Source organism: Pocillopora damicornis, chromosome 4 (assembly GCF_964200805.1).
Source record: "Pocillopora damicornis chromosome 4, jaPocDami1.2, whole genome shotgun sequence".
Classification (NCBI taxonomy): domain Eukaryota; kingdom Metazoa; phylum Cnidaria; class Anthozoa; order Scleractinia; family Pocilloporidae; genus Pocillopora; species Pocillopora damicornis.
The window spans coordinates 27,780,384-27,799,416 of NC_142673.1; the positions used below are offsets into that span (position 1 = coordinate 27,780,384).

Here is a 19,033-nt window from a genome sequence, read left to right on the forward strand (position 1 = left end):
TAAAATGATTTTGTTAGAGTTTTTAAGAAACAAACAATGAGGGGAATATATTTGGTTGATGACCATGATGACCAAAACAAAAATTGTTATTATCTGTAGCATATTTATTATAGCTCAATGATCTCTTTGCCTCTGGAAAATGTTGTCAAATACACCAAACAACTAATACATGTTGGAAAACTTGATATCATTTATTCTCATCATATTTACAAAGAAAACTTTATGACAGGAATGAAAAGAAAACTTAAGGCTGAGTACAAGGCACTGCACAGTCACTAAAGGCTAATTGTTGCTCTCATTTACAACTTCTACTCTTTCACTAGTTTCTTTGTTGCCTTCTTGCAGAGATGCAATATTTTTCTTCTTTCTTCTCTTCCGTGTCTTCTTCTTTTTCTTCTTTTCTAGTTCTGTGGGTATAGTAAGAAGAAATTGTTGTGGTGAGTTGTTTATGGGGTTTTGCTATTGGTCATCTGGGAGTGGAATTTCCCATTTTGGAATGCTTTGAGCAAATTAGAAAGCTGAAGAAATTCACTAGCCATGACACTTAATAAATTGCGTTTATTAAATCGTACCCTCACTTAAAGTCTTGTTCTCCTCAACCTTATCTCTGTGCTCTCCCTTGTCCTTGTCATCTATAAAGGTAAAGAAAAAGGCCTTGAGTTTTTTAATGTTGCAGTTCACAGGCAAATTTCCTTTATGCATATGAGTCTAGAAAAAATAACTTTATAGGGGGTTTCTTGTTACTTTATTTCAAGTTTGCTATATTTAGAAGTGCAGAAACAAGTACCTAGGTTTACAGCTTAATTTTTTTCCATGGTATAATTGGCCATCATGTTGGAAAGTGAATGGGGACTTTCAAGGGTCATTTATCACATGCAATTTTACCTTGTGATTGCTGTTTGTACTATCTGCATGGAATTTTTCCTCTTCTATGAAAGGAATGTTTTACGTACCAGAAACAGTGGCATTGAGGGATCCCTCTTTTGTTTGAGGAATGTATTAATAGAAACTTCTGTGAAGAAAATTTTCCACTTTCCAGGAATGGTGGAATCAAGGGATTGATCGGGATCAAAATTCCCATAGAAAGACACCTGTAATCAACCAGAGTTTGAATGTTAACTACAACTGTTACAAAATTAATATGATCAATGGAAAAAAAAAAAAAAAACTAAGGAAGGAAAGGATCCATGTGATTTTTCTCACCTCATCATCTTTTCCAAATATTTCAGTTGCTTCATCTTGTTTCTGTGAAACAACATAGACATAAACCAGTTTTTTTTTAATTTAATTGTTACTACGTGGCTCTTTCAAGATCCTTTTACATGTTACTTACCCTAGTTATAAGGCACAGTTTTTCTGATTGGAGGAGATTTTTGTCGTGAAGCTTTGCATCAGAAAAAAAATTACCAGATCCAAATTGATGCAATGTAAAATACTGTTGGGAAGTCTCCTGCCCAACCCAGTCATACACCTCCTGTAAATCAATTGATGAGAAAGAATGTAAGCATGTTGATGCTCCATTATTAAAGGCCATGTGTGACATTGTATAGAGTGTAGGCATTTTATATATATATATATATATATATATATATATATATATATATATATATATATATATATATACGCCTTATTGTACTTTAAGCTATTTTATTTGTAATGAGTTAGCAGTCAACTGTTTCAGAGAACTCACTTGATATGTTCCTTTTTGTGAAAAATTTCTTTTTATTTCCCTGCTATCTTCAAGGAGAACCTCTATGAGGAAACAATCTCCAGCAGGTTCTTGGGTGAGACATTTCTGTCTCATGGCTTTTACCTGATATCAAAGTATTGGTTATTTTTCAGTTCTTTGATATATTGAGAAAAGTCAAACACCCAAAGCATGCAGCAGAGACAGCTTACCACAATGTAAATTTGTTATTTGAAGATCATCCTCAATTTGGTTGCAATTGTTCAAGTATTATTCCACCTTTGTTGATGTTGGCAACAATAATTTATGACCACATGAAAAAGAGACACCAACACTGAGAGGAGAGAGGGCTGTTTGAACAATCATTGACCATGAAATTAATTTGCATTTCTTTTTCGCAGAAAGTTAAACCACAACACTTATTCTACTCAACTCCTTTTCCACCATGGTTATGTCAAATTTTCACCAGTTATGGCAGCAAATTAAACTCATAGAACATGTTTTTGCACATTGGGGGTTTAAATTAACAACAATAATCATTTTGGTTTAATTTGTAGTTTAAGGAATTTACTTACCCTTTTCATTTTCTCTAAAGTAGGGGAATCTTCTGCTCCTTCTTTCCCTAGGGCAATTGTCCCTGACCCTTGTGCTACTTGACTAGTTAAATGAAATGTTTATAGAATTTTCTTAGACATTTATCAATAGTTGAATACCATGAGTGGAGTCAACTCTGAGAAATGTTTTGATCCAATTTGACACAAGAAAATTTTCAGATGTTTTAGCTAAAATTAATTCTGTGGAAAAATAAAATTATTATATTATTATATTTATGCATTTTGATGCTATTGTTTTACCAAGAAACGTGATATTTGCTTTAGATTTTGTTGTGTTATGTTATCGCCCACCTTTTTGCTGAAAGATGACAACATTTTTGGGTGTTGTTTATGATACATAAAAAGGCAGTAATTGTACATGAAATTTGTCCTTTTGTTGATATTTCTGGCTCGTGACTTATCTCTGCATCCAAAACATTTATAACAAACTGAAAAATTAGATATTCTAAAGTACTCACCAATCCTTTCTAGAGGTGGATGGTAAAAGTTCACATAAGCAACGAATTGCATGTTCCAGTTGTTCATCAGATACCTCTTTCAGGGATTCTCCTAGGTGTAACAAAATGTCTGATGCTGATTGTAAAACTAGCTTAAAAGCTTGGTAACCAGTTCAATATTAATTCAAGATGTAAACAAAACATTGTTTAGAACTATTAGGACAATTTAAGGAGACAGATTTTTAAGGCAGCAATTTTTCATATGTTACAATTTTAGTTTAAATTTATATGCATCTCCTCAACCAATTGACTCCACAGAGTAGATAAGTCTTTGAGCTATTTTTGCTATTATGCACATCAGGAAGGAAAATATACAGATTCCAACTCTACAATAGCCTTCCGAAATACATTCTTTGTTTTATTTAAGAGGGTTTGATAATTTTAATTGATTGGCAAAATCTTTAAACTTACCTGAAAAGCAAACATTAAGACAGGGGTCATTTGGTTTTGGGGTTAGGATCATCAACTCACTAACTGGAGCTTTTCTTCCAAATGTGGTCTTTACTGCAAAAGGAAAATATTCAAGTATTTTAATGAATTTGAATGTTATGTTTTGATTTGGGGTAGCTATTTGTTACAACTTTTGGTGGTGTTATGGTGAAAGGAACATTGCCCTGGAGTCTTAATTATCTGATTAGAGTGACAGGTTCTAGACATCAACATTAACAACATTGGTTTTACCCATAAATGTTAATTTCATGGTTGTAAACCTATTAAATTCTTTTAAATCCAATTCTCACAACCTGTGCATATATTATTCTTCTATTATGTACTGGTATATATTTTAATCAACAATATCACTACCTTGTCTTCCAGTTTGGCTTTTAGCAAATGTCAATCCACAAGTAGATGGACTTAAATTGTGCCAAGCACTTTAACAACCTATTTAAGGTGAAACCAAAGGGGAAAAAAAGGATTTCAATTTATTAAAACAATGGAGCATTGGTTTCTTAACAGATAGATTTGCTTCAAAACATGATATCAAGTGTCTTAAGCATCACAGTCTTCATCAGTTGAAGAGTTTTAAGGTAAATATTTCTAGGTTTGGAAGCACTTAAGAACTTAAATGTTGTAATTAAGCAATTTACCTTGCCATGTGTTCGTCATTGTTCCCAGTGTAAAATAGGGCCAAGCCCAAAACTTTCTTGGCTCTTGCCACTTGATGGCATCTACATTTCCAAACAAACATCCAAGAAAGAACAATGTATTGATATATGCAATTAAGCAATTTTTGTGAATGTCAAAGAGTAAATGTTAAGGAAGCACGTGATATGAGAACAATAATTGTGGCTGTCAAATTTTGATATAATTGTGGGTGGCTGACAAGCGAAATATGACAGGTCATCAACACATACCTCCTCGAAGATGACATTCACAAATAGGGGCTGGACATCTCTTTGCTCAAGCACCTCTTGGAAGCATCGAAAAAGTTCACTGAATTGACTATCATCTGAAATGAAGAGAATGTAAACATTACCGGTAACAAGGAAGTAATTAACAACTATGAATTCATGTCCCACTCAAAACTTGAACTTTTAATTATGTATCTGCTATACAGATGCAAATTTTATTCTAGAAATAGGATAATAATAGTAACATAAAATGTATAGCACAAACCTGGCACAGGCTTTACATCTTTTACTGTTCACATTATATTCTTCAGCTCCATAATTTACCCTAATTTTATTATCATGACTCATTACTTTTTCGATCCTTTCCTCTCTCTTGCTTCCAGTATGACTGTACTAGCAATTAATAAGGCGTCAACTTCGTAGTTCACTATTACTAGAAATTTGTGGGTTGTTTGATATCATGGGATTTCATTGTATTCGGGATAAGGATTTGTTGAATTGTTGCTGTTTACAAACCATCAAACCTGCATTCTACCTCTTTCCTGGCGTGCCGCAATTGACTTTGTGGCGTTATTTTCTGAGGTTGCCAAGACAGACTTCATCAGGCTGTCATCGTCAGAGTCTGATGTTACAGTAACTGCAACACTGTGGCCAAATTAATTCAAACATGGAATTGTTTCGCGTAATTCCGCTCAAAACCCTTCTGGCTACTGGAGGGTGATCAAAACCTTTGCTAGGCATGTATGATATTGTAATGGGGCTACGCGGCACTAGCTTACTTGTAACATAAGTTGAACTGTGAACTTGTACAGCTGAATTTAGACACGTACTTACCTAGCTCTCGACTCTTCCATTGTGCACAACGTAGCAAACGGTATCATTTCAAAAGCATAGATGTGTCATCATGTCGCAGACATGGATTGCTTACGCGATGTATTCCATTCCATTCCCGTTAAGCAACTTCCAAAACGATTGCCATTCTCGACTAACGCGTACCATTGTGGCTGTTAGCGGACATCTGGTTTCCTTTCAAAGCTGTCACATCAAGTTGGCACACGCTGTGCTTGTTAAAAATTAAAAGGAAAAATACATCAGAGAGAAAAAAGGCGTGCACGAAGCCCGTTTATCGAAGATGTAAATTACGACCTTGATGGCGACGACTCAAGAAACGGTTTGAGTAGTTTTAAAATTGTGTGATATTCCCGCAAAGTTTGTGGAAAAGTTCTGTTTTTTATCAAAGTTAGACTGTTGTTGTGGTTTGATTCGTTTGAAGACAACGGTTCTATTGTCTGATAACTTCAAGGACCTTTTCATGGGATAGTTCAACCCAAGGTCATCTTGACTTCTTGTCAGCGGTATGGTCGCTAAAGAATGACCTCAGAGAGAATAAATTAATTCAATTTTTGGATTGATTGATGGAAAAACGATGGACTCCACACAGAAAGTGTGATTTTCAGAAGGGATCGATCGATGTTTTAACTATTGTTTTTTTTTTCTTTTTTGCCTGAAAGTTCTCAATCGTAAACTGCCTATCGATGCGTGGAAAACATCCAACCAAAGCCGCTGCATGCTGCAATGGCGGGAAGCTGTTTTTCATGGAACGATGGATTGCTGTTGTTCCTGCCAAAGACGTACAAGTACAGATAAATCATTTTATTTAGTTGTTTGGAGTAAAAAGCAGAAAAGAAGGCATTGTAGAGGCCGTGCAAGCGAGCGAATATGTAAATGTACTCGGAACTGGTTAGATCAAATGACCACCACAAACCGTATAATATTAAGCCAAGCTTTAATAATTATTCGATCTAAAAGAAATACATTTATAATTCGCAATTAGAACAAACGCAAATCAAGACTTTATCTTGTAACTAAATTAAAAAACTTCAATATAAACTTACTTCTGTGGCGGGTCGTTACAACAGTCTCACTTTACGGGTTAGCAGATTCTCCAGGTAAGCGGATTTAGAGACAGAAAAACGATAACAAAATAACTTCTTTCTCACTTCGATTCTGCTGAAAAACTGACTTAAAACGTCATAATCTAACGCTTTTAAATCAATCTATTGAATTAATGTCAATCACGATTCTTGTCATCGAATAAATCTGTCAACACGAGGCAACGCCTATTTATTAAACGAAACATGTAGAAAAGTATATCAGAATAGCATAAAATATAAAAAAAAAATTTAATTGTCGGGCATGCTTGCTACAATCTTGTATTCAGTATCAAAGAAGAAATCGAGAAGTTTTCCTTAATATGTAAAGAAGATCGCGAAGAAAGAGTTCTATATTTGAAAAAACAGAAATGAGGTCTGTCGCCATTCAAAGCCCTTCTCAGGGCACAGTTTCACTATCTGCTTTGCCGCAAGTAAACCGTTCTCAAAATCCATTATACCCACGTCTAAGGTACTCCGAGAAGACACTTCAGATGTTGACACAGAGGTTTTCCTTTCATATTTATATATGAATCTTAGCTTGTGCAGCGCAGTGGTAGTCGAGCGCAGTCGTCTGCTCCTGTTAATGTATTATTTTATACTTTAAAAGAATATCTTTTATCTTCCTTAAAATACAAATGAGATTATCATTGACCCAAAATCGCAACTTTGCTATACAGCTACAAGAAATCGATTGAATACGTGAACTGAAAGCACCACGATTGTGTTTTTCCTTTTCCTTCTCAGGGCACAGTTTCACTATCTGCTTTGCCGCAAGTAAACCGTTCTCAAAATCCATTATACCCACGTCTAAGGTACTCCGAGAAGACACGTCTATAGCCACATTCTCCGAACCCGGAAAGTCTACAGTTTTAAGATTTCAAAGAGACAAACAAGGAATCAATAGGGATTGAAATACTTGAGAAGGCTGGTCATAGAAATCCTGAGGTCCTTTAGTGTGAAGGTTTTACATATTGTTAGATTTAAAACTCTAACACTCGATCTGTTCACTTGACTCTTTCTTTAATTCTCTTTTATTACACAAGTTCCTACAGCGGGGACTAGCTCTGATCTCTGGAGGAAAGTGTGGGTCACCGCTTGTAAAGGTGACCCTTACTGAGCTGTCAACCTCTAACCTAACTAACTAGCGGATCACGTCAAGCTACGCAGAGCGGAGTTCGCATACTAAGTAGGTACCTTCGAGATGTTTACGCTTTACAAAATGATTTTCTACCTCAAATTTCTCAGTCTTACAGTCAAGTTCGGGCAAAACAGAAACAAGATTGACAATATAAAAATTACAATAAACCCACTAACAGAATTAAAATCAAAGTTGAGGAGATACCCTAAGAGAAAACAGTCCTCGAAGACTGCTACATAACGACAGAATAAACAGAAAATTCAGGGAAGGAAGAGCGTACCCAAGGTACCGCCTCCAAGAGAGCAATGTGCTATTCGTATAAGTTCCCTGATTATAAATTCAGTGCAGAGGGTGAGAAGTACTACATGTTTACACCTCAGGTCACCTCTAAGAAAAAGAGGTGTCGAACGTGTTAAAATAAGACCGCCAAAAGGAATAAGAAATGATCAACTGGCTTTTTATAATTTTTACCGAATGGCTTATGGTAATATATTATTTCTATTCATTTTCAACATTTAAATAAGTCAAAAAACACCTATAATGAAAATTCTTGCTAGAAGTCAATTTTGTCTTTTAACAATATTTCTACATTTACAGCTTGTTTTGTGATTAACATTTTTTTTTCACAACCACATTATACTTGTGTGTCATTCAAAATTCCATGTCGAATTTTTGTCCAATTTACCCTGATAAAAAACATTCTAGAGAGTTTCATTCAAAGTGAAAATATTTACCAATGTTAAGAAAGTTACGTTCTGTTTTATATTCAGCTGAGAGAACATGCAAATGCTAAATTAAAAAAAAAAGGATGAAGTATATAAGCTATGGGTTGTATCGCAGACAAGCATTCCAGCTGCAACACTAAAGACTATCATGTTGCTACCTTGTGTCAAAGCATGCGTCAGATTACAGTTTTAAGAGGAAATTGATGAACAGTGCAGAAGCCTGGAAGGTCTGGCCTCTATGTCATACATGTAACAAGGAATAGTACCATGCTAGTCTTCCCATGAAGATTTCACTTGGAGCAGCTTATTAAAGAAATGGAAGTAAGAGCTCGTGACTTGCTTGATGCCATGGCCACTGTGACTGTGCCTGTTGCATAAGAAGATGAAGTCAAGTGCCTCCAGTGTGTGTGATATATGGTTAAATGATAAATACCCAATGCTGGGAGCTGAATCTTGTCCAAAAACTCATGACTATCATCCGTTGTGCTCAACACTCCAATTGTAAGATGAATATCATTTTACTGACTAAAGGCAATAACTAAAAAATACGACTTGAGCTCAAAGTTGTTACAGAAAGAAAGAAATGCCATTTTTACTTTATTTTTTTTTAGTGAAGCAAAATCAAAATCTTGAAACAACATCAGCTTAAAAATTGCACAATAGGAACCTTCCATATTTGTCTTTTATCCGAAAAAAAAGCAATCGCTAGCTTGATTTAGCAAACTGGATCCTGTTCAGTGTGAAATCCTTCGATTGAAAGACACCTTAGCACGCGTGTTGTGCACGCAACAAAAAAAGCCCATGGGCCAGAGTAGGTTCTCATTACCACTCGGGGTAGAAAATGTGAGTGTTACCTGATGAAAGATTATGTGAAAGACTTATCAAATTCACTCGATAGCAACCGTGAAAGAGTATAGCTCTCATCATTTTCTTGTGTACTCCTTTATTTCAAAAGATGCTGCTTAAACGTGGAAACGAGGCCGACAATAAAACGATTGTTTCAAATGACTTCTTCGTTTTTTCTTTATAGAAGGTAAATCAGTATCTTCAACATAAAACATTATTTCAAAATAATTTTTGGCTAAAAGCCACAATTTTACGATTTTATTTGAAAGAAAACTATATCAAAACATAGAGTGAAACTCGAAAAGCATCATGAATAATTTCCAAGATGGCAGCATCGCTGCCTGGTAAGTGCGTTGAAGTTCGTGTGTAACCTTGACGTTTTATGACGCATTTCGTCCAAAATGTAGAGAGATTAGGCTCCTAAAAGTTAAAGCTTACTAACAAAGGAAACAAAAATAAAGACCAATTATTATTTTCTGCTCATTAGCCTAAATACTTGCCAACATTCGAAAGCCAGTGATGGAATATTAACAAGTTATTTTGACATCGTAAAGCTTTGAGCAATTGTTTGAGTTTCTTCAATCACGTATATTGGAAAATCCAAGGCTTATCAGGTGGTTGACCTGAGAGAAGCTGACGTCTTACATGCAATCAATGTGCGCTACTGAAATACTCAAATTCACACTGAAAATTTTCGAAGAAAATTGGAAACAGAATTGGGTGACTTATCGCAATTGAAGATCTCCTGGATAATATAAAGCTTTTTGTTTCTACCCCAAAATCTGTCCATCTTAAATCAAGGAAATTCAGCAAGCTGGCCTGTACTTCCGTGATGCACTTCTCCCAAATATTAGTACGATGTCATAGCCTCCGAAACCTGCTGAGCTATGTGAAAGTGCAGTCAAACCTCCAGAAGAACTGGATGCGTTTCTATACACTCTCTTAACTGGCAACACACAAATCCCAGCAGAATATCCTGATCGCATCCGGCCCCTTATTGACTCTTTTGGCCAGGACATCATTTACGGAGTTACTCCAGGACTACAAAAACTACCCAAGCAAATACTGTTACGGTATGCCAAACAATGATGAAAATGGAAGTATTCCACACAGCATGCACCATGTTGTCCATCACTGGCAAGCGCCTCCAGGATGCTGGCTTGCGGAACCTGTGTGTAGAGTCTGGTGTGATAGCAGAAGGTTCTGTTGCAGAAGTTCTACAGGGACGCAGGTACAATAGTGGTGTTAGACTCCACAAACTCGTGTGTGAAGCCCTTATGAGACTGGCGTGGCAAGGATTCAGGACCTGGATAGAAGAGAATTATAAGCAGTCCAAGAGTATCGTTGAGAGCTTATTTGGTGAGATTGGCGATTTGTATGATGATATCTGCAAAAGGTAGTTCCAGAAGTATATGACCAGTGCTTGTAGTGTCAATTTTGTCGATCTTTTTGACAAGTAAATGGCGTCTCTTCGTCGCAAGAGCGGAATACACGAACTATTGACGGAATAACAATCGTTCAGAAGATAAGAGGCGACCAAAAAACATTTGCAGAGGTGGCTGATTGTATGATGTTAATAGTTTTGCATGAAGGAGCATAAAGCTAGTGTATTGGCGTAGTCTTTGATGTTAGACAAGATAGCTCAATAAAGAATGCTAAGAGAGATAGAGCGGAGAGGCTCAATAAGCGGTCATGAGTTCAGATACATCAGGGTAGACAACAAAATATACCAGTGGCGGAAATTCCTTTCCAATTCTAAGAATAAGTTGCTTCTAATTCCTCTCAGAATAGACTCGCTGGAAAGAAAATCTTTGTAACAGCTGAGGATCGATGCTATGAAGTCTCTTCTATCGGAACAACCACAAGGAAGTTAAGGTCCACGCAAGAGGAAGCAGATACCAGAGTGTTACTCCATGCAGCTTTTTTTTTTAATCAAGCCTCGTTTCGACAAACTAGTCTCATTTCGACAAACGAGTCTCGTTTCGACAAACTAGTCTCATTTCGACAAACGAGTCTCGTTTCGACAAACGAGTCTCGTCTCGATTCTCGAACAAACGAGTCTCATTGAAAATCGTTTATCGAGTGACTCATAAATCGTGACGATTAAAAATCGAGTGGTTTCCCAGAAACCGTGAGTGATCCAAATTGTTTCATACATTCTCTTCATCAAAATTCGGAAACGTAAAGTGTTAACATAGCCTCGTAAATACCGTAAGTTATATTAATTTCATAAAAATGTACTGAACAAGATCCACATTTCTGGTGTCCATGTGCTAGTCTACTAGCGTAAATGTAGTCGTGGATGTTGAATCATTTTTCTAATCGATTTGTTTTTTTCAATTGTTAATTCATTTACCTGTGTAATTAGGATAGATGGCACATTTATAACGTCATGTCCCTTATCATCTACCTTATAAGTCAGAAGTTTGCTATTCTTTCTATTTTATAGACTGCTGATCAAAAACAATCTTGCATATATTGCCAAAGACGTTTTTGATGAGACTCCCCGCCTGAAATCATTGTAAGAACAAACTTTGGTTCTGAGATTTTTCTCATATTATGTGTATCATGTGCTGTATCGTGTGCACGTTCAAGAAAGGATAAAGTGCTATCTGCTATCCTCTTTTGGTATTTTAGATAAGCCTTTATATATAAACTACCATATCTATTCTGTTAACACAATGACAAAAAAAAGATACGTAATTGCTCGTATTTCGCTACTTCACGGAGGTATTTCACGTAAATATATATGTGTCGATTTTGAAAATAAATAACAGATGTCGTTATATAGAACAAATTTCTCCTCTCTTCCTTTCCTCCTTCCTAAATCATCAACTTTGACATAGCCAGAAATCCCGAATCGCGCTTGCGCAATAGACCACAAGACTTAAATTTTAACGATATTTTAAACTTGCTAAAGAATAGAAGGATCCATATGGGATTCGTATAAAACCAGTTTATAAAATTCGTATTATGGACGTAACCTCACCATCTCAATGCCAGTTCGAATGATACTCATCTGTACTTTCATTGCAGTATTACTTTGCTTTGGTAAAACAAACACTTGTTGCGGTTTTCTCGGTTATTACTTGCAACGTTTTATTTCGAAGAAATGCTCTTTAAAGCACACAAAATGGCGCCTACCTCCGTAAATGCTACTCTAACCATCTTAACTCAGCCGAAATCCTCTAGTGGTATCGATCCATCCCAATCAAATTATGTAAGTTCAAAGATGTCCTTCCACGTTTACGGCAAATCGGACTTTGTAAACCCTGAAAATATTGTGGCTTTCTTTCAGCAAATACGAACGCATCCACGAACAGTAATCTTACTTCGATCGCGCGGAAAAAAAACAGTCTTAAAGCCTCTCTTGCTCGTACTAAAAGCTGTGCAAAAATGATCGCCATTTTAATACAAACAGCTTAGTGACGGATAAGACTGTTAACTACAGGGGGTGATTACGAGGCTGGAGGCTCAGTGCAACAGGCCTTTTTGGTGGGAATTTCAAAAACTGTTTCTGGTTTCACGCGAAAAAGAAAAGCAAAACAAGAATAAAAAGTGTCTGATCGCCACCCGGTCCATGATCCTCCTCGTATATATTTACGAACAAAGCAACGTGAAGGTGGTAATAAAGTTGTGTTCTTGCTGGCAATTAAGAATATCGCACTGATACAGGGGCACAAATTGAAAAAAGAAATCCCACGCATTGCATACATTGACATGTTAAATGGAATCATCCCTGGCCATGCATTAAAGATCAGTTGAGAGAGTGATCAAATTGAAGGCCCACTTTCAAAGCGCTATTCTGCTGCTTCAATCACAAATCAGATTCTGAACAGAAAAGGAGATTGGGAATCCACAGAGGAGCTGGAATTCCAGACTTCAAAACAAAACAAGCAAAAACAGAAATTAAAAGAACTAAAGTCTCGAGCACAGAAGGCACTTAATCTAGTAGAAATAATTGGCCTGGATTTACAGCTCTTGAAACTTAAAGACCCTAACAGTACTGATAGTTTTTCTATAGACTTCTCAACTACAAATCCTCCCAACCACAACCAGAACATGGTAGTGTGGCTTCCCCAAAATCAAAATATGAATAACTTCATCCTGATGACAAAAACACAGTGGAGAGCGTATAAATTTTCACATTTGCATTCAATGATGAATGAATAGTTACTGAGGCAGGTAAAATGTATGCGTACAGAGATGTATGTTGACTTACAAAGCAATGTGCCTCGACAGATTTGAATGCACACTTACAAAGATTTATGTACACAGCCAACAAAGTTAATATTTACAGATTTGAATGTACACTTTCAAAGATGAATGTACATTTAGAAAGTTTATGTGCCTTTTTAACTCGTGAATTGCGCGCATGCGCAAGAGCGAGTTATAGATACGATGTGGGGAATGGCATTCGCTCGCTCGCTCGCTCGCTCGATTGGTCGATTCCTGTAAACTTTTTTTAGATTTTAGGCTTTTGAGTGCATTTTATAGTTTTTGGCGAGCAATAAACAGACGAAATGGCGACCTTTGTTGCTAAGAATAGTGGTGGGGTGAAAAAGAAGCCAATGATAATCTTAAAAGAGTTTTTTTTTTCGTTTTAGTTTCAACAAGCGGCGCCAGCGACTGGCAGGCATGCAAGGATTCACACTGAAATAACAGAACAACCTTCGTTTTTCATAAAATTGTAATTTACAGTCCTTGAACTTGAAAACAATCCGAAGATTCATTGAAAATATCACTTACTGCGAAGCGCTCGGAGTTTACAGATGTTCAAAAGCTTTTTCTGTTATAGCGTGAGATTGAGGACAAAATTGATCATTACGTTTCGTCGCGTGTGTTTTTCCTGTGAGAAGCAACAAAAGATGCCGGCGACTGACGAAATAACAAGTTAACACGAAAATCAGATAACACCTAAACAAACAATTTTAGCTACCGATTTTCAGTGAATTTTTAAAGAACAATTTTCTTTTAAGTTTCAAGACAATTTGAAGATTCAACATCAAACAACGTACTAAAATGCGAAAGTTACACACCACAAAATTGATAAATAGGCCTGAAATGAAATTCTATCTTGTTATTGATCATACGTTGCTTAGCACGTGACCTAAATCTACCCAGGCGGAGATCCAAAATGACGGTGGCAGGCTAGGCTTAGTTATATCACTCAAAACTCGTTCCCGTTTGTCTCATTTGATAAAGAGGAAATCGTTAATGTTATCATTAAGACAGTATTGCCTTGATTTTCTAATATTTACAACGAAAGACAGTAAATTTCACTTTTCACCCACATTTACTTCCAACCTTTTCTTTTGAACCAGAAACAAAAATGATAGACGTTTAAAACACATGACATCATCCACCTTGTCAAATGTAATAGCATGATCATTTCAATTGTAATGCCTTCTTATCCCAACGTTACTTTGTTTCTTTGCTACATTAGCGAACACTGAACTACTGCTAGTACTCTAGATATGACAATCAACCACAAAATTCCCTAAACCAGATAACATTAAACATAATCTAAAAAATCATGTGTCAATTCACGAGTTTGCTCACAGAGCACTTTGATTAATACAGAGTTGATTGAACACTTGTAACAAAGCTGTACATACTAAGAAAGATGAATGCACACTTGAAATTGAATGTATTTACTGACCGCTTACACTTGGCATATCCATCTCAAAATTTGTACGGAATATTTTCCACTGTCTCATGCAAAAGTCATAACTTTTATTTAATCTGAAAAGAACTTATTAGGAGAATATTTCTTTTATTTTGAAATCACGTATATTATTACAGACCCAATTGCACTCTGCTCAGTTCATGGCTCTTCATGATTCAATCATTTAAAGCCACTTCAGTAAAATCAAAAGAAATGTTCTCCTGATAAGCTCATAACAAAGTAGAAATCCCACCCATACCCATTTAATACTTCTTTGGGGACCAAGAAATATACGTTTTAACCGTCATAGGGTAAAAAACCTTCATTCCTTGGCCATGAGAATCCACCCAGGATCTCACCCAAGAGGAAACTAATCAGCATCGAAATAATCTTTTTTCAAAAAAATGTCCGTCTATCCCTCGACACTCCCTTACCAGCAAACAAGAAACGAAAAACATTCCCGAAAAACCAACCTTAAAGGTAAACGTGACCGCGATTTCAAGTGCCGTTCGACGGCCACCCGAAAAGAACACTCATTTTCTGGAATTATTGCAACGTCCGGGCTTCGCCAGTTGAATAGTTCCTCGCATCGAGGCAAGATACCCTCCTCTGGCTCCCACGAGGCTTCGTAAGGCAAGTAGCCCTTCCATTGCACCAAGTATTCTACCTAATTAAATACAAGGCAAATCCTGTGCTGATTTCGACTGAATTCAGTTAAATATATATAAACACAAGCGAGCACGTGCGAAGACAGGCACTACGGCGAAACACTTACCGTTTCATCTGTTTCCCGTCTTTCGACAAGCCTTTCGACTTCCCAATAAGTCGATCTTCAATACTAGATTAATTTCTCCGGCTGGACAAAGTCGGCATCCGCGGATTAGATGGCATTTAACATCAAAATATACCCTTTCGAAAGTCTCCCGAGCGACGCCATTTTGGTTTAACTAAAGCGTTTACTTTAACAGATGAACCATTCACACGCTAGCTTTCTTGAAAGGCTATCATGTGTGCTGGCGCGTAACAGAAATAAGCACCACCCACTTTGGTTCGGAATTTCTGGCTATGATAACCATCTGATTGTCAGTGTAATAAGAGAACAATCAGAACCAATATTCTTCGAGGGTAAAGTATGCTAAGGACTATCGCAATGGCTTAAAAATTCTATCAAATCATTCGCTTATTCCAAATTCCTATTTGCAGTTGCATATGCATTTATGTTTGTTGTGCAAGTTGAGAATTTGTTTCACCGAAACAAATTTTTCCCGCAGGTTTCTTCACAGTAATGCAATTACAAACATTGAAAAGAGGACTTTTGACAGACTCGCACTGAAGCAATTGTGAGTAAATTGAAGAATACAGGGATTTCCTTTAAACCTAAAACTTGGAATGTTATACATTGACAAACTGAATTTTTTTTTTCTTTGCTGTTGTGTAAGTGTCAGCTGATGCCATACGCATAACTAAAAAAATCGCACCCACCATTTCTCTTGATATTAGAAGCTTTAGCATGACATTCCTTGTTCAAGGGTATATACACGCTTCATTTTCAGAACCATCTTTGACAATCCTTTAAACTCATTACCAGATGGAATGTTCGACGAAATGACAAATCATACTAAAGTGTAAGTCAAGGCGTTTGGCCTAAGAGCTCGTAGATTTTTTTAAAAATTTTATTTAAGAAACTGATGTTAGTGGGATACTTACAAATTCTAGATACTCCTGGATATACTTTCTATACTCTCGAGTTTACCTGGAAATTTTGGGCTGATTTTCATGGGTTAACATAGTCATCTCTAAAAGTATTTAAACTTACGCAAGAACACGACCAAAAAGTTATGTATATTTTACGAATAGCTGAGAACACCTCTAACACAGAACAAACCTATTTATATCATATTATTCATTATAATCTTCATCATCATTATCGTTGTATCGTTGTCGCCGTCGTCATGGACGTCTTCGTCGTCATCAGCGTTATCGTTACAGTTGTAAAATTTGTGTTTTTTTCCTTTTCCTTTTGATACGGCTTCACGTTCTTATCCATATTGGCACGTATGAAGTATTTCAAATCGTTTTGTTGTTGTTGTTGTTGTTTTTTATCTTCAGTAGCTCTCATTATCCAGTAGGTGGTAAGGCAGGGTAGATAAAGGGAAATGGACTGTCAGCTGAGGAAACCCGAGTACGCTATGGCGACATAGACTACATGTCATTATTCTTTTAACCAAAATCAAGTTAGTTTTTTCACCCAAAAGTTTTAAATTCAACTCATTTACAGGGAATTAACGTGTAAAAATCTTCGTCAGCTGCCTCTGGGAAAGTATGTGTCTCAAATGTAAGTAGGCCTCAAGTTTCATTTTATTCTCACGCTGTAGAATGATAAACATCTGCACTGACCTCCTAGCGGCCCATTTGACTTTCAGGGTTTGAATAAGTTTAATTCTTAAAATTCAGCCTTTGCCTTGTCGGATCTATTCATGATATAATGCAATTCCTGAGAATGGCTCTTGTGCTGGATGACGTCATTTAGTGAAATTCTACCCCCTCTCCCTTTCCCAGGCAAACTACACATGAATCGCAGCCACTTTCAAATTATTTACATGAGCGTACTAGTTTAATCTCAGTGCCGTGGGAATACTTACTTGGTTAAAATTCATCAGTGTACACCCGGAAAGCCAACTGGGTCCTGCGCCTCACTGGGTTTCATCCGTCTCAAAACCAAACCGCGCTTATGTAGTTATTTTTACCTCGTTTCCAGATCTCTCATGTCACGGGTAGGGAGAGGTCAGTTCTGACAAAAATTTTCAATTAGTATTCCATGAATATCTTCTTGCTTTCCATTAGAAAGGATATAAAAATAACAAAATACTTTGTAATCAACTTTTAAAACAATTTTGATCGTAGTCATTTATCAGTGCCATCGACTTTGGCTATTAGTCTCTTCACGGGAAAATTACAATATTATTTTAAACGTAGCTTTTTATTTATTGTAATTGTCCAATCCTCAGTGAGTGTACACCCCCGACATCTCTGCACATCATTTTGGACAACGACCAATCTGGCTTCAAATTGTACTTTACACGCTCAGGTTTTGTTTGTCATGACTGTCCATCCTACAAAAAACACAGTCTACAATACGGATGTACAAATTGCAGCCTATGTCCAGTTGGTACCTGTATGTATAATGATGAAAACTGCTGTCTACAGTGTCCTGTAGGTAATGGGAAGAAACAATTATTTCATCGTTGATATACGTATTGTAAAAGACAAGTAACAGGGAATCACTTGAAGCATTGTGCGCTAAAACATGTTTATATAACAGAGGAGAAAACGTTTCGTCCATACATTTTCAGTACTTGTTCATCCAAATGCAATTCAGTCAAACCCCTTCCTTTCAAAATTAAAAAAAGAAAAAAAGGATTTTGAAAAAGTTATAAACGATAATCCATTTCTAATATAATTACATTAAATAAGAAAGTGACACTGGTTTGACAAAAATGAACGCATGTCATGTGATTCGTGTGATACTTTCTGGTGTTCTGTAGATTCTTTATGTGTCTATATAGGCTAGATGGTCACCGGTAGTGGCTTCAGCTCTTTAAGATATGTATACGAAACCTGGCTCCTACGTACATCATTATTCCCTTACTGAGCCAAATTACAAAAATAAAAAATTGAGAAGACGAATTTCGAAAAACTGACCCAATTGATAACGAGAAACGACTGATCAGATGCCATCTAAATTCTTGATCATCCCTGTTTCCTTTGCTTTTAGGCACACGGTTGAATTTTGATGGAATCATTATTTTTTTTCCTTTAACGTATTTTTTCACTTATTTTGTAGATGGTTTTGGTAATTGAACGGTGCTGGTATACCGTGACATGGTTTTCGCAAGGGTATAATTCTTTTATCAGAAACGAATTGGAAACAAACAATAACATTTATAAAAGTTGTTTTTATGCTGTAATTGGATGTAACAGTTGACTCTCCTCTAATGGGCCAAGAAAATCCACCGGTATAATGTATTTATGCTCTATAATATCTTCACAGGGGGTTTTTATCAGGATGAAATGGGACAAGTTGATTGCAAAAGATGCAGTATTGGTACATTTGTTTCTGAACAGCGACGTCCTGGGACCAAGGCTACTGACTGCGTGGCATGTCCATACGGTAACTGCTGTGTTTGCTTTGGGCGAACTGCACCTTTTTTCAATTCAAATGCGCTTAAGAATAATGCTGAGATTTTTTTCTTTTTTTCTGAAAAGACGATTGATTCAACCTTTGACAGTCACAATCGCCAAATTTTAGTTCGTCACACAAAACATATTCATCGAAAATGGATTATCCGGAAGAGTACTCGTTTAATTATTTGTTCAGAGAAGAATCCGGAGATGTCTTATCCGCAAGATAATAGTTATTTAATTCACTGGTGAGATCTTATTTCTCTGTAAACTCAGAGAAGAGAGGAGGTGAATTCCTGTAAAAGCCCTTCTATCGAAGTTATGTTGTTTCAACAGATTGGTCTTCGCCATTATACAAAGTAGTTGCTTGAAAAGGAACCATTCTTTTTC

General features: G+C 36.5%; 1 protein-coding gene, 1 long non-coding RNA gene and 2 pseudogenes across 6 annotated transcripts in view; 2 read left to right on the forward strand and 2 right to left on the reverse strand.

The window, feature by feature from the left end:
- The window catches only part of LOC113683025 (uncharacterized), a 39,217-nt pseudogene that overhangs the window by 18,362 nt on the left and 1,822 nt on the right, over positions 1–19,033 (forward strand). The window contains exons 15-20 of the transcript XR_016186060.1: positions 11,243–11,314; positions 15,733–15,801; positions 16,015–16,086; positions 16,740–16,796; positions 17,470–17,678; positions 18,513–18,632. The product of XR_016186060.1 is annotated as an uncharacterized LOC113683025 (transcript). The remainder of the gene's footprint in view (positions 1–11,242; positions 11,315–15,732; positions 15,802–16,014; positions 16,087–16,739; positions 16,797–17,469; positions 17,679–18,512; positions 18,633–19,033) is intronic.
- On the reverse strand, positions 171–5,496 carry LOC113683031 (uncharacterized). Of its 3 annotated transcripts, none has more exons than XM_089204610.1 (13): positions 4,985–5,496; positions 4,154–4,248; positions 3,887–3,967; positions 3,603–3,680; positions 3,210–3,302; positions 2,760–2,850; positions 2,263–2,344; positions 1,691–1,813; positions 1,334–1,474; positions 1,204–1,245; positions 954–1,091; positions 573–632; positions 171–407 (listed from the first exon to the last, which is right to left on the reverse strand). In XM_089204610.1, the coding sequence occupies exons 5-12, from the start codon at positions 3,259–3,261 to the stop codon at positions 579–581; spliced, it is 723 nt and encodes a 240-aa protein (XP_089060736.1). In that variant the 5' UTR covers positions 3,262–3,302; positions 3,603–3,680; positions 3,887–3,967; positions 4,154–4,248; positions 4,985–5,496; the 3' UTR covers positions 171–407; positions 573–578. The 3 variants fall into 3 exon arrangements, with proteins under 3 accessions (XP_089060736.1, XP_089060737.1, XP_089060738.1); XM_089204611.1 differs by lacking the exon at positions 4,985–5,496 and adding an exon at positions 4,686–4,943; XM_089204612.1 differs by lacking the exon at positions 1,691–1,813.
- Positions 5,180–8,132, forward strand: LOC149047517 (uncharacterized). The gene is made up of 4 exons (XR_016186062.1): positions 5,180–5,321; positions 5,662–5,787; positions 7,128–7,270; positions 7,993–8,132. It is a non-coding gene; the product is annotated as an uncharacterized LOC149047517 (long non-coding RNA).
- On the reverse strand, positions 14,616–15,528 carry LOC149047518 (uncharacterized; annotated as a pseudogene). Its single transcript, XR_016186061.1, has 2 exons — positions 15,237–15,528; positions 14,616–15,128 (listed from the first exon to the last, which is right to left on the reverse strand). The product of XR_016186061.1 is annotated as an uncharacterized LOC149047518 (transcript).

Bases quoted from the DNA above. Each gene is read 5' to 3' on its own strand.
- LOC113683031 (XM_089204610.1), bottom strand. From the start codon at position 3,261: ATGATCCTAACCCCAAAACCAAATGACCCCTGTCTTAATGTTTGCTTT. The intron at 1,814-2,262 runs GTAAGTAAATTC...CTTTGATATCAG, and splicing joins CTTTAGAGAAAATGAAAAGG to GTAAAAGCCATGAGACAGAA. The intron at 633-953 runs GTACGTAAAACA...TTACCTTTATAG, and splicing joins CCTCAATGCCACTGTTTCTG to ATGACAAGGACAAGGGAGAG.